The 15,309-nt window shown below is 46.7% G+C and overlaps 1 protein-coding gene across 1 annotated transcript in view; it reads right to left on the bottom strand.

Annotated features, from left to right (window-relative positions):
• MAP3K12 (mitogen-activated protein kinase kinase kinase 12) overlaps positions 1 to 15,309 on the bottom strand; it is a 121,533-nt gene that overhangs the window by 24,741 nt on the left and 81,483 nt on the right. Inside the window, exons 7-10 of the mRNA XM_030195003.1 lie at positions 12,108 to 12,217; positions 9,663 to 9,779; positions 8,654 to 8,800; positions 5,765 to 6,461 (exon numbers count right to left, since the gene is read on the bottom strand). Of these exons, the coding sequence (XP_030050863.1) occupies positions 5,765 to 6,461; positions 8,654 to 8,800; positions 9,663 to 9,779; positions 12,108 to 12,217 (1,071 nt within the window). The remainder of the gene's footprint in view (positions 1 to 5,764; positions 6,462 to 8,653; positions 8,801 to 9,662; positions 9,780 to 12,107; positions 12,218 to 15,309) is intronic.

Raw genomic sequence — 15,309 nt, 5'->3', positions numbered from 1 at the left:
CCCTGCCACCTCTCACCTTCCAGCTCTGCTAACACCTCCAGCTCGACCTCAAACTGACACTCAAAGTCATCCCCTACTCCGTACAGCTCCTTGTACTCGTCCATAGCGCATGACCGCGGCTCACAGTGACCGGGAACCAGACCAGCATTTGACGCTCTCCCTCTCTCTACACAGAGCTCCGAATAACCGTGCCAAAACAGCACACTCCACCCTAACCTCATAATGGTCATCTCAGGGTCACGGACAGTGCAGCGCAGGGTAAAGAGCTGTGATTGGTCATTCAGCCCGCACCGTGTTGTATTCCTGTCTCGTGGCTTTGTTCCCATTCTGCTACAGAAGAAAGTACTAGGCAGGTGTTGCTTGGATGCCATGTAGCACGCTTCGTTTCTGGTGCCCCTCCCAATTGTTGGTGCCATTCTGCCGTGCATACCCTGCTTACCATGTTCTGCCAGCCCTGAAAATACATTAAATAGCACTGGTCCCAGTACAGATCCCTGCACTCCACTATTCACCCTCCTCCATTGAGAAAAATGGGCATTTAACCCTACCCTGTTTTCTATCCAATAATCATTTCCTAATTCACAAAAGGGGCCCAGAAAACAGTAAGGCAACCGATCTGCAAAGTCCAACGTGGAAAACAAACAAGCAGATCAGTATAATATAAAAAAAAAACCTTTATTGAAGATACCGTGTATAAGACAAATGCCCGACACAGGCCATGTTTCGCCCAACGATAGGGCTGCATCAGGGGTATCAAATAATATAACAGGACAAGGATACAAGGAATTTGCTTCATAAAAAACCAGCATGAGCAGCTCAAAATAGCATATCCTGCGTGACGCCAGATAATCGATAAATAGTCTGCTAACAAGCTCATGCTGGTTTTTTATGAAGCAAATTCCTTGTATCCTTGTCCTGTTATATTATTTGATACCCCCGACGCAGCCCTATCGTTGGGCGAAACACGGCCTGTGTCGGACATTTGTCTTATACACGGTATCTTCAATAAAGTTTTTTGGGGGATATTATACTGATCTGCTTGTTTGTTTTCCACTTCCTAATTCACAAAAGGACATTGCTTCTTATTACATGACTTTTTTAATAATAAAGACTGAACTAGGCTGTGCCTTCTAGAAGCTATCTGTTAATGCTGTATGCTGTGGTTCAAGTTTTAGAAACTATAGGGAAAAGAGTACAGAGACTAATTAATACAGTTTGCTTTTTTAAAATTGTCTTTATCAATAAACCTACCTTACTTCTTTTAAACCCCAACCTTTAAATCACCAAAGCACAAAAATTGTTCACTTACCCAGAGAAATGTCCTCTTCTCTCAGAGCATCTCAGAAAAAAAGGCAACCGAAGCTTATCAAACCCTGGGGAACTCTGGATCTCATACATGGTGTCTTATCTTCTTGGGCAAGACTGGGACTGACAGAGGGGACTCCCAGTTCACCTAAACATCTTTCAGGATCTGGTGAAAGGGGACCGTCACAGCCTCTCTAGGAAGAGATTCATAGTTCAGGACTTCGAACATCTTAGTCCTTGGTTTGTCCTCTGTCTCCAAATGAATGGAAATAGCAGCCACCATTTCCCTAACAAAACCAGGGAAGCAAAGGCACTCGGGTGCAGACTTCCTCCTTTCCTCTGGAGGGGAGGGGTCAGATGGAATACCATAGGACTCCTCCTCCAAGAAATACTGTGGATCCTCATCAGACTCCCATGAGCGCTCATCGGTATCAGCAAAGAACTCCTCATGGGAGGGCCGAGACCGAGCCTGCCTCGATACAGAGGAACCATGTCCTCGAGAGGGGCGTCAAGATGTTGGCTCCACTCTCGACTCTGGTGACGCTTCCTCCACTGATGTCAAGTGGGTGCCCACATGGGCAGCTGTCGACCTGGTGCTGCATGCAACACCAGCGTTGGAGACCTCATTGCAGGCTGAAGGTCTTGTTGTAAAAACCCCAACAACTCAGGGAGCATGGCCCGGATGTGCTCATCAAGAGAGGCTATCAGGAAAGGCTGGGGTGTCAGTTCAGAGACAGACTGCTGAACTGATCATGGCTGCATGGAGACCCACGCATCGGCATCTCCTGTATGAAGGGGGAGTGGTCCTCCCGTCACCGACCCTTTTCGGGACCAAATCCCTCAATGCACCGGAGCTCCCGGTGATCGATGCTGATGCTTCTTGGACTTCGCCCAATGCTAGTTATTGATGATCCTCAGTGCTGATGAGGATGATGTTGAATCCCCATGTTGCCTCGGGGTCGGGTTCGATGCTGACTGCTCCCGGGGGGCCCTACCCAGCGGTCGGCGTCAAGGCAGGTGGAGACCCACTAGATGTACATCTACTCCCAGTGTCTGAGACAGGTCTCTCAGCCATGCAGACCAACGCACCTGATGCCAATGCAACTCCTGACATCTATGCCAACGTTGACACCGACACCGACACCGACGCCGAGGTTTCGAACCGGGCTCCAAACATTTTCTTCCTCCAAGCCTCTCTGGCCAACTGGGTTCTTTTCTTCATACAAAGGCAAAGAACACAGCTGGCAGGGGTGTGTTCAGACCCCAAACGTGTCTTTGTCAGATATGGTCCTTTTGCACCGGCTACAGTGCTTAAAGCCACTGGGAGCCTTCAATGACATGGAAGGGAAAACAGCCATGGCCAAATCAAATGGCTCGTTAACTAAAAAAATGGGCAAGCATCAGAAAAAACCGAGGGACAAACGTCCGACTGGACCTAAGGCCTAAGAGGCCTATGGAGCATGCCAAAAATGAATGAAAGAAACATAAAAGTGGGGAAAATCAGACTAAAACTCTTTAGGAAGGGAGAGGAACTTTTCTTAAGAAAAGAAAATGAAAAAAGCAGTATATAAAACCCTGAAAAGGCACAAAATCAAAAAAATAATGCTCACATACCAGACACTGTGAGCAGTGCAGTTCTTTCCTCACACGGAAGAAGCTGGTTGTCCCACGCTCTTGCGGTGGCGGGAACGCATTCGTGCATGCACAATGGGGATACTGCACATGTTCTTAAAGTTACACTAGCTTGTTTAAGCTCCACACCAGGCAACATGGATGACATCACCCACATGTGAGAATATGCCTGCTTATCTTCGGAGAAAGGACGCTTTTATCTAGACCTGTTTCAGTCACGTCCAAGTTACAAAATGTTTTATTTCATTTATTTATGAAATTTGTATCTCACATTATTCCGAACAAGCTCAGGTTCAATGTGGCTTACATTCAAGAAAAACATCAAAAATATGATACAGTCAGATAATTAATTATAATATTTTAACATATTAGAAATAATTGTGTTTGTCATGAAACTAGGCTAGAGCATTGGTTATGTTGAAACATATAAGAGAGACGGCAACATTAGTTTATTGTCTTCTGATAAGATATGTATTTAATAGAAAAGCCTTTAGTAATTTACGGAATCTTATATAATCTAAGTACCTTAATTGCTTGGGTAGATAATTCCAAAGTTTGGTACTCTGATATGTGAAGCAGGGGTGTAGCCAGACTTCAGCGGGAGGGGGGGTTAGAGCCCGAGGTGAGGGGGCACATTTTAGCCCCCCCAGCGCCACCGACGACCCCCCGCCTTTGCCGCCGACACCGCCCGCCCGCCAGTCATTGTCGACCCCGCCACCACCAACATTGCCCCCCCGCTGCCGACCCGCTCGACCCCCCTCCCACCGCCAACCCACCGTCGCCTACCTTTGCTGGCGGGGGACCCCAACCCCCCGCCAGCCGAGGTCCTTCTTGCAAAAGGCTTCCTTCTGTTTCTGACGTCCTGATCTGTTTCAACTGATCTGCAAGTCTTCGTTCTGTGAGTCTGACGTCCTGCACGTTGTACATGCAGGACGTCAGAAAAAGAAGGAAGCCTTTTGCGAGGAGGACCTTGGCTGGCGGAGGGGTTGGGGGTCCCCCGCCAGCAAAGGTAGGAGACGGCGAGTTGGCGGTGGGGGGGGGGGGGGGTCGAGCGGGTCGTCGGCAGGGGGGCCAGGGCCAAATCTATGGGGGCCTAGGCCCCCAGGCCCCACATAGCTACGCCACTGATGTGAAGCCTCCGACAGATTTGTAAGTTGCTCTAGTTGAGCAGCTGACGACTGGGGGATTAAAGCAAGACCCCTCCTTAATGCCTCAGTGGTTGATGTCCCCTTCCCTCTCCCCTGAAAGTGAAACTGGAAAGAAAAACCAGACTCTATGCCAGCTGCAAGTGTTATAGAAAATCTGAACAAAACAGTAAGTAGGTCAGAGGAGTATCCTAGTGGTTAGTGCAGTGGGCTGTGAACCAAGGGACCCAGGTTCAAGTCCCAGTTCAACTTTTGTTTCTTTTCTTTTTAGTAATTCTGAGCCTTCTAGAAACAGAAAAATACCTACTGTACTAAATATATGACACTTGTAAACCTGAAGGTTATTGAAGTGGTGTACATTCAGGTACAGTAGGTATTTTTCAGGTTCTGGAAGGATCACATTTACAAAAAAAAGAGTTATCGTGGGATTTGAATCTGTGTCCCTTGGTTTACAGTCCACTGCACTAACCACTAGGATACTCTGTTCTGCATAGACGTCTGTGTGCCCATATTTTTGAAAATGTTGCCAGACATTCATGTCCCTGATTTTTTGTTGTTCAAAAGTTGGATGTTTCACTTTGGAAAATAGCTATTCACTTTGGATGTTTTCAGTGCAAAAACGGCCATATCACAGCCATAATTGAACAGGAAATCTAGACATTTTTTTTCTGTTTGATTATGGCTGTGAAATGGCCAGGTTTTTTTTGGACGTTATGAGCAGAATGTTTTTTGTTTTGGAGTTAGATGGGTTTTTTTTTAAAATGCCCCTGTACGTATCCTTTTTTGTTCTGTAGCTTAAAATCTCAAGTGAGGTACCCCCTCTGCTCAACTCATGCTCATGTCTTGAACTGGGTCAGGAGCTGCTTCAGTAAACAGTCCAGGAGCTGCAGTTTACTCATCATCATCTGCTGGAGACAGAGAAATACTAAGCATTTAACGCTTCACGATGCCCTTATTTGGCAAAGCACACAGGACTTCTTTTTTTCTTTGTCTCCATCCGCTGGTTGACAGCACATTTCACAGGACTGCTCTCATGAGGGTGCAAAGAAAAACTGTTATTCTTATGACGTTGATATGAATTGTTGGGATGTATTAGGGTCAATTTTGGTACAGAATAGATTAAAATTTTAGAATTATGTTTGTTTTGAAAGTTATGGTTGAATTTTGAATCTCTGTGTTATTTAATTAATGAAAATAGGACCCATAGGGGTCTATTTACCAAGCTCCTATTAGCATAGCAATTAATGTGTGCTAACAGTATTAACAGCTAATGTAGAATGGAGCAGAAAATGAGAGAATGGGTTGGGACTACACATTACAGTTAACATCCACGAAATTACGGCACAATAAATTTTAATATGGCAGATAACACAGTGCAGATAATACCACCTGAAGAAGTGTAACTAACTGCATTGCATTATCTCCCATTCAGTTAATGCACAATATAGAACTCTTCTCTTCATTAACTGAATGTGAAAATATTGAGAATGCTCCAACAATTAACACAGCAGCTTTGCAGTTACCACCATAAGTTAATTTTGGTTGTTCATCCATAGTTACCGCAAAACCTTACCACACTTTAGTAATTAGGCCCCATAATGTTTTAATAAGATGTAAAATATTTGTGGAAACTGCTGTATATCTCATTCATATTCACTGGGTAAAACATCCCTGGCAATCACCTGGTTCCTGGTGACGGCTGCACGGTACAGCAGTTCTGCTGGGGTTAGGTACTGGCTGGAGCCTCTGCTTGCTTTGCTGGCGCTGCTGCTGGAGCACTGCTCCCTTTCACTGTCCTCATTAGCACTTGCTGGATGCAGCCGCTGAGCCAGTGCCCCCTGTCCTTTGCCAACTGGCCCTGCCGAGGCACTCACGGCTCCTGCCCTGCCAGAGGGAGAGTCTGGGCTGCTGGAGAAGGGCACAGATGCTGTGTCCTCACTTGGGGTGTCACTGCGTGGTTGCTCTGTCTCATTGGAATTGTCAGGAGACTCATCAGTGGCGCCACTCTTTTTGGTGTCAACCTCCATGGCTGTAGATATGAGGTCTGGGCTGGAGGAAGACATTTTACGTAGCAATAGGTCATGGTGAAGTTCCCTCAGGGCCCTGCATGGCTCAACATGCTTCAGGCCCTGATTCAAGCTGCATGGCACCTCTTTGCATGAATGTCCCTGGCTCTGTTGGAGATTCTCCTGGCCCACTGTTGCCTTCAATGCCACTAAGTCTCCATAGCTACCCTTGGTGTTGGCCTTGCGGTAGCGTGGCTTTCCCCGGCGAGTCCGTCCTGGGGAAGTGGAACCCTTCTGACATACTGGGATGGTGACCTGAGTCATGCTTGACTCCAGTTTTGGTAAAAGGACCTCTGACTTGAGAATGTCTGGCCTAGAAGAAGAGAACATTAGAACATAAGAATCAGTGCTTTTTTTGTATGAAAAAAGGTACTAGTGCTCATTATGGACGGGGTCACCATCTATGGCTATGGCCCTATGGTAGCCACACCCCTTATACCAGCCATGGTGCATATAAGCAGTATCATTTAAAATACAATACCAGTATAGGAGAAAAAAATAACGTGATTTTATTTCATTATAAATAATTTCTGTAAGCTGTTACAAATCCAGTATACCCAGTGCAAAATAAGACAGCAGATATAAATTCTCAAATTGGACATCTTCCAAACACTAAAATGAAAATAAAATGATTTTTTCTACCTTTGTTGTCTGGTGACTTTGTTTTTCTGATCATATTGGTCCCAGTCTCTTATTCTGATGCTCTCTATCTGTTCCCTTAACTCCATTTCCAGGACTTCCTTTCCATTTATTTATTTATTTACTTTCCTCCATTCTTCTTAATTTCTTGCCCTACATCCATAGGTAAAAGCTGGGTCCTCCGCAGACTTGACTGGCGGAGGTATAGAGTGGATCCAGCTTTTGCCTATTTTATCCATGTGCAGTTTTTCTCCTCTTTTCCCTTTCCCTCATCTCATCAATATGCATCTCCTTCCTCTTTCCATCCATGTCCAGCATTTTTCTTCTCTCCCTCCATCCATGTCCAGCATTTCTCCTCTCTCCTCCCCTCCATCCATGTTCATCTCACTTCCTCTGTCTTCCCTCCCCTCCATCCATGTCCAGCATTTCTCCTCTCTCCCTTCCCCTCCAACCGTGTGCATCTACTTCCTCTGTCTTTCCTTCCCTCCAACATTTCTCCTCTCTTCCCTGCCCTCCACTCCATCCATGTTCAGAATTTCTCCTCTCTCCCCTCCATCCATGTACATCTCCTTCCTGTCTTCTCTCTCCTCCATCCATGTCCAGCATTTCTCCTGCCCTCCCCTCCATCCATCCATATCCAGCAACTCTGTCTCTCCCCTGACCTCTCCTCCCATCCATGTCCAGAGATTTTCCTCTACCCTCCCCTCTACGTCCAGCTATTCTCCTTTACCAATATCCTCCCCTCCCAACCATGTCCAGCGATTCTCCTCTCTCCCCTGCACTCCCCTCAATGTCCAGCGATTCTCCTCTGCTCTCCCCTAACCATCCATGTCCAGTGATTTCTCCTCTCTCTCCCCTGTCCTCCCCTCCATGTCCAACGATTCTCCTTTGCTCCCTATCCTCCCCTCTCATCCATGTCCAGTGACTTGACCCAGCCTCCACCTGCCCCCCTTTTCCAGTTCCAACCCCAGCCCCACCTGCCTGCCCTTAGCTCCCAGACAGCCCTGGTTTCTGTTGCTGCCACCCCGCATTTAAATCTTTAATTTTTTTTAACCTGAAGTCGCAATGCCGCCGCTGGCATTAGTGAAAGCAGCAGGCTTGCCTCCTCCAGCCTTCCCTTCCCTCTCAGTGTCCCGCCTTCCTCTGATCTAGTTTCCTGTTTCCGCGAGGGCGGGACACTGAGAGGGAAGGGAAGGCTGAAGGAGGCGAGCATGCTGCTTTCATTAAGGCGCTGCGACTTCAGGTAAAAAAATAAAAGATTTAAATGCAGGGTGGCAGGAACAGAAAGCAGGGCTGTTGGGGAGCTAAGGGCAGGCAGGTGAGCTGGCCCTGGGAAAAAAAGGTGCCGGTACGCCGTACTGGTGCGTACCGGCACAAAAAAAGCACTGATAAGAATAGCCATACTGGGTCAGGCAGATGGTCCATCTAGCCCAGTATCCTGCTTCTGACAGTGGCCAATCCAGGTCACAAGTACCTGGCAGAAACTCAATTAGTAGCAACATTCCATGCTACCAATCCCAGGGCAAGCAGTGGATTCCCTCATATCCATCTTAATAACAGACTATGGACTTTTCCTCCAGGAACTTGTCCAAACCTTTTTAAAACCCAGATACACTAACCGCTGTTACCACATCCTCTGGCAGTGAGTTCCAGAGATTAACTATTCTTTGAGTGAAAAAATATTTCCTCCTATTTGTTTTAAAAGATGTCAGTGACAGAATAACCTGCCCAGCCCAAAATGCATACATATATAACAGCAGAAAGAGAATTCTCCAAGCCTGAAATTTAAAAATACAGGGCCAATGCGTGTTCAACCCCTCAGAAGTACAGAAGAATGACCAATGGACGCTTGTAAATACTAGTTACCGCTTGCTGTGAGGTGAGAGTTTTTGTGGAACATTCCTCTTCTTGATTAGTTTCTCCACTGTGTTCCCATGGATGACGCTGGAGGAAGAACGTGACGAGTGGTGCTTGAACAGTCCAGGGTATTTCTTGTCTAGCGTCTGCTCACGCCTAGGATGATGACAGACAGACAGAGAGTTCTACAAATTTCTACCTCTTCACTAGGTATTGTAAGATCAGAATCTCCTCTGTCATCAGCTGATCTAGACCCTACAGATGCAGCAGACCCCAAGGCATGCCCTATCTATATCAGATAGGCGGGTGCACACAGAACTCCACTGATGCACCTCTGTCCCATCCTGCAGGACCATTGCTATTCCAGTACTAAGACTTGCATAGGATTATGCCATTGCACCTCAATCTTGTCCTGCATCACCCCCTACTATGCTAGCGTTACTCCTACATCACTATGCCAATTCACTTAAGCCTGACTTGTAGCACCCACTGCTGACAGACTATGGGGTGAAGATGTTGTCAGAAAAGCTAGAAAGAGGGATAAGTCAGAGAACTGGATTAGGAAGGGTAGCTGAGTGAAGTAGGATATGGCAAATATGAGACTGGCATGGGGGTGGGAGAGGTAGAATGGAAAATGAGAGCTTGTATGTAAAAACAGAATAGCTGCTATAGCAGTAAGAAAACATTGATGAGCTAAATGTGAGACAGGTTTATGAAGGGTGTAAGATAACTGAAAGATAGACTGGGGGAACAGCACAGAGTAAACAGAACAGTTGTTGGGCTGGGAGAAGGGAAATGAAGTGAGTTGAAAAAGGTGAAATGGAAAAAAGCATTGTCTAGAAATATGGTGGAAAGAAATGGGAGAGGTGAAATAGATGATCGGAGAGTTGGAACAGGAGATAGGTGATGGAGGATGTAGAACAGGAGAGCTGGAACAGGAAATGTGGGAAAGGTGATGGGAGAGGTGGAACAGGTGATAGAGGATATGTTGGAAATGGGGAGAAAAAGCGCGACTGACCTGACGAGCTCCTTCTCCTTCAGCTCCAGCTGCAGCATTAGTGAGTTCAGCTCCATATAAAGGTTATTGGCACGTTCTAACTTCTGCTCATAGTGCTCACGAATGTCCAATGCATGCCTGGGGGCGCACAAATATGAAGTAAGATATCCTGAATACCCTCTTCTAGATGGACATGACAAGATAAAGAAAGTCTCCTGAGTAACCCATCCCAGGGGACAGGGAGAGAGTCAGACAACTGCATGAGTAACTTGTTCTGGGGGGACACGGGGAGAATAAGGTGGTCTCCTGAGTAACCCATCACAAGGGATAGGAAGAGAGCAAGGCAGTCTCCTGAGTAACTCATCTCGGCAGCAAGGAGAGAGCAAGGCAGGCTCCTGAGTAACTCATCTCGGCAGCAAGGAAACAGCGAGGCAGTCTCTTGAGTAACCTGTCACAGGGGACAGTGAGAGAGTGAGGCAGCCTCCTGAGTAACCTGTCACAGGGGACAGTGAGAGAGTGAGGCAGCCTCCTGAGTAACCTGCTCTGGGGGCACAGGGATTCAGCGAGGCAGCCTTCTGTCTTAAGGCGACAGTGTGGTATCGAGACTGTCTCTCCAGTACCTTGCCCTAGGGGCAGACAGGGAGAAGAAGGATGCAGATACAGTGGTGGAAATAAGTATTTGATCCCTTGCTGATTTTGTAAGTTTGCCCACTGACAAAGACATGAGCAGCCCATAATTGAAGGGTAGGTTATTGGTAACAGTGAGAGATAGCACATCACAAATTAAATCCGGAAAATCACATTGTGGAAAGTATATGAATTTATTTGCATTCTGCAGAGGGAAATAAGTATTTGATCCCCCACCAACCAGTAAGAGATCTGGCCCCTACAGACCAGGTAGATGCTCCAAATCAACTCGTTACCTGCATGACAGACAGCTGTCGGCAATGGTCACCTGCATGAAAGACACCTGTCCACAGACTCAGTGAATCAGTCAGACTCTAACCTCTACAAAATGGCCAAGAGCAAGGAGCTGTCTAAGGATGTCAGGGACAAGGTCATACACCTGCACAAGGCTGGAATGGGCTACAAAACCATCAGTAAGACGCTGGGCGAGAAGGAGACAACTGTTGGTGCCATAGTAAGAAAATGGAAGAAGTACAAAATGACTGTCAATCGACAAAGATCTGGGGCTCCACGCAAAATCTCACCTCGTGGGGTATCCTTGATCATGAGGAAGGTTAGAAATCAGCCTACAACTACAAGGGGGGAACTTGTCAATGATCTCAAGGCAGCTGGGACCACTGTCACCACGAAAACCATTGGTAACACATTACGACATAATGGATTGCGATCCTGCAGTGCCCGCAAGGTCCCCCTGCTCCGGAAGGCACATGTGACGGCCCGTCTGAAGTTTGCCAGTGAACACCTGGATGATGCCGAGAGTGATTGGGAGAAGGTGCTGTGGTCAGATGAGACAAAAATTGAGCTCTTTGGCATGAACTCAACTCGCCGTGTTTGGAGGAAGAGAAATGCTGCCTATGACCCAAAGAACACCGTCCCCACTGTCAAGCATGGAGGTGGAAATGTTATGTTTTGGGGGTGTTTCTCTGCTAAGGGCACAGGACTACTTCACCGCATCAATGGGAGAATGGATGGGGCCATGTACCGTACAATTCTGAGTGACAACCTCCTTCCCTCCGCCAGGGCCTTAAAAATGGGTCGTGGCTGGGTCTTCCAGCACGACAATGACCCAAAACATACAGCCAAGGCAACAAAGGAGTAGCTCAGGAAGAAGCACATTAGGGTCATGGAGTGGCCTAGCCAGTCACCAGACCTTAATCCCATTGAAAACTTATGGAGGGAGCTGAAGCTGCGAGTTGCCAAGCGACAGCCCAGAACTCTTAATGATTTAGAGATGATCTGCAAAGAGGAGTGGACCAAAATTCCTCCTGACATGTGTGCAAACCTCATCATCAACTACAGAAGACGTCTGACCGCTGTGCTTGCCAACAAGGGTTTTGCCACCAAGTATTAGGTCTTGTTTGCCAGAGGGATTAAATACTTATTTCCCTCTGCAGAATGCAAATAAATTCATATACTTTCCACAATGTGATTTTCCGGATTTAATTTGTGATGTGCTATCTCTCACTGTTACCAATAACCTACCCTTCAATTATGGGCTGCTCATGTCTTTGTCAGTGGGCAAACTTACAAAATCAGCAAGGGATCAAATACTTATTTCCACCACTGTAGCAAATTATTGACCCAACTGCTTGAGAGAAGCAAAAATTCCTGGTACAGGATAGGAATATGAAGATTAGGGAGACACAAAGAGTGAGAAGAGGGGGCTGTTAGGAGCCTGTGAATCTGCCCACATACCTCCCTATCCACCACTCATAGAGCCCAGTCAGAACTGATGGACAGTGTTCATCTCTGACATTTTTCTGGATGGTTGGGCCTTACCTGAGCTCCTCTCGACGCCGGTTGATCAGCTCCTCCTCCAAGCGGTGCAGGCAGGTCCCCTCTGATTTAATCTTCTCAAAGTGCAGCTTCACTTCTTCTCTCCATTCTGCCTACAAGAGAGAACAGCAGCCACCAAATAAGAACATCCCGTATCACGCTCATATATAGAAAGCAATTTAGAAGACCATTTACAAGCTTAACATTTTTAGGTGTGTAAATAGGTTCTTACAAAACTAGGTTACGTCTAAAAGTATGCATGGTGCAAGCTTTACAGGATGCATGCTTGGTGGGGGGTGGGGGAAGAGGACAGGAGTTAGGGCAAAATATGGACACAGTCATGATTTGCACACATGTGAAGTATGTGCTAACATACACCTGCTCTCAAGCAGGCACAGAGTACACATCTTCAATCTAGGCATGATTGCTGCAGGATCTGTGCTGGTATTTTACAAAGAAACATTGGCGCCTATATGTTATTATAAAACTAGTAAAAAAAAGCCCCGTTTCTGAAGCAAATGAAACAGGGGCTAGCAAGGTTTTCTTCTGTGTGCATGTGGGAGTGTGTGTGTCCCTGCCCTCTCTCCCTTCCCCTGTGCTGTCTGTCCTCTCTGTCCCCCTCCCCCCTCGGAGTCGAGTCCTTCAGTGTTAAGTTTCCTGCTGTGCTGTGTTTGTGTTACAGAGATAGTGAGGGCTTCTGCCCTCTCTCCCCTCCCCCCTCTGAGTCCTTCACTGTTACAGAGAGAGCGATTTGATTTCGTGCTTTGCTGTGTTTTCCTTCACTGTTTGTGTTACAGAGAGAGCGAGGGCGGGGCAGACACTCATGGGGAAACCGGATATCTCTCCTCCCTCACACTTCCGGCTGGAGGCTTCATTTAGAACGTTGGTGGTGCCTTTTATATATAGAGATAAGTTTAAAATAAGATCTTTCCTGCTCCAACTGTCAAGGAGAAGCAGGTTCCAGAGAGAGAGATCTAAGATGCCTTGAGCCCTAGGCAGTACCCTGTCCATGGGCAGTGCCCCTATTCCTATGACCTTTTACCTTTCATCCAATCTTACATGGGCCTCACTCTAGCAAGCAGATGCAAGCAGGTGTGCAAAGATGCAAAAAGCAGCAACTTCTGGGAGTAGGGGAGTGGTAAAGCAGGATCAGCATTTTAATAACTTTGTCTTCACATCTTTCACCTCCTTTCATGTGTACAGATATACAGCCACACAAAGTACTGCTTTCCCAATGGCTTTGAAGTTTAAATGCACACCTCAAACAGGACCTGAGCTTCTAGCATTCAACAAAATTCTCTGGAGGGAGCAAAGTTATGTTTAGGAAAAGTTGTTACTTCTAATTCATGGACTTTTCCTTATTCTCTTCCCTCTGCTGGTCAGAAGAAGAGAGAGCACAGTAAAATGTGAGCGGAAAGGAACAGTTAACATTTTTTTTCTCAACTTAAACATCAAATTATGTGTCTTTGGAAGTTTTAAATTATTTTACATGCATTTAACAAAAATAGAATTTCTAGCTTTCAGAGTGTGCATTAAAGAGCTTTATCTGAGAGGTCATATGACGGGATGAGAGTGGGCAGTAGCTGAAAAGTGAAGTGCCTCCGTGCCCAGACTTCTCTCACCGATAATCTGCTGTTTGAATTGCCAAAGTTGTGAATTTAGCTTACCTCCTGCTTGTGGGACACCATCCACTACTCTGGTGTACTTTTCGGAGTGTGATGGCAGCTCGATCGTTGAAAGCGAATGACCGTGATATGCAGTGTGCTCAGGAGAGCAAGATGGCAACTCCACACTCATCTCCGAGACCTTCCATTAGCTTCGCCTGGTCTTCAGAAATAACGCGGAGGTCACCGCTGAAGTGGAAGCGGCATTGGATAAAAAACTGCAGCAAATCTTTGACAGAACTGAAGAGGCTCACAACAGATTGGATGCGTTTGATTTAAAACTAGATGCGCAACTCCAAAAGACCGGAGACTTGGAAGATCAAACTAATTCTTTGTCGCAGGCCCACCAAAAGCTTCTGAAGTGGATAGATGCCTTGAAGCAGCACATCAACAACTTGGAGAACGAATTGAGACATAATCATCTCCCAGAATCTTTGCTGAACCATGATCTGCAGATCCTTTTAGAAACACAGATAATGCAAAAGCTTCAGCTCGGGAACCATTTGGGGCCCTTCGGGTGGAAAGAGCGCATAGGATGGGAGTGCGGCGCCAAGAAATGGACTGTCCACGGGCAGTAATCTTCAAAGTACTGAATTTTGCCCATAAGCAAGTTGTATTACAGAAGATTAAATCTGGGACTGAGCTGGCCTACAATGGGGCAAAAATCCTGTGTTTTCAAGACTATTCGATGCAGGTGCGCTATAGAAGTGATAAGTAGTAGTAGCAGTAGGTTCAGGCCCAGTGTAGGGCCTTCGCCCCGGTCTGCACAGCTTTTTGTGCAAGGCAAATTAAGTTCGCTCTCCATTATCCTGCAAAGTTACGGATCAACTATAATGGGCAGTCTAATCTCTTTGAGTCGGTCACTTCAGCACAGGAATTCTTGAGAGGAATACAAGACAAGTTTGAAGCCACATGAAGGAGTTCAGGACCATATTTATTTTGTTCTTTTCTGTTTCAGGAATGGATCCTGTGGGTGGATGTGGGGTCCCCCAGGTATTCTCCCTGATTTTGTTGGCGGGCCTGAGCGAAATCGGGCTGGAATGGATTCTGCCGTCATGCCGTGCTGCTGCTCCTGCAAATGTGTGTGCGCTTCGGTGGGCGGGCCTGGGCCCACCCAGGCCCACCCGTAGCTACGCCCCTGGCCCGGGGGCGTGTCGGAGGCGTAGCAAAGGCGGGACTGGGGCATCCTCAAGCAATAATGGAAAAAAGAAGAGCGTCCCTGACGAACACTTGGCCGACTTTACTTGGTCCTTTTTTTTTTACGACCAAGCCACAAAAATGTGCCCTAAATGACCAGATGACCACCGGAGGGAATCGAGGATGACCTCCCCTGACTCCCCCAGTAGTCGCTAACCACCTCCCACCCCGAAAAAAACAACTTTAAACACTTTTGTCTTTTTTTTTTTTTTTTAGAGTATGGATGAAGGACGTCCTTTGCTATGCCTCCATCCCTGCAGTTGAGGACGTCCAAAATGTGGATGTTTCTGTGAGAAGGATGTCAATGCCTTTGCTATGCCCCTGACACCCCCTTTATTTATTTG

This window comes from Microcaecilia unicolor, chromosome 3, assembly GCF_901765095.1.
Source record: "Microcaecilia unicolor chromosome 3, aMicUni1.1, whole genome shotgun sequence".
In the NCBI taxonomy this organism is placed as follows: Eukaryota; Metazoa; Chordata; class Amphibia; order Gymnophiona; family Siphonopidae; genus Microcaecilia; species Microcaecilia unicolor.
The sequence above is the reverse complement of the archived record's forward strand: the minus strand, read 5'-3'. Positions and strand labels throughout refer to the sequence as shown.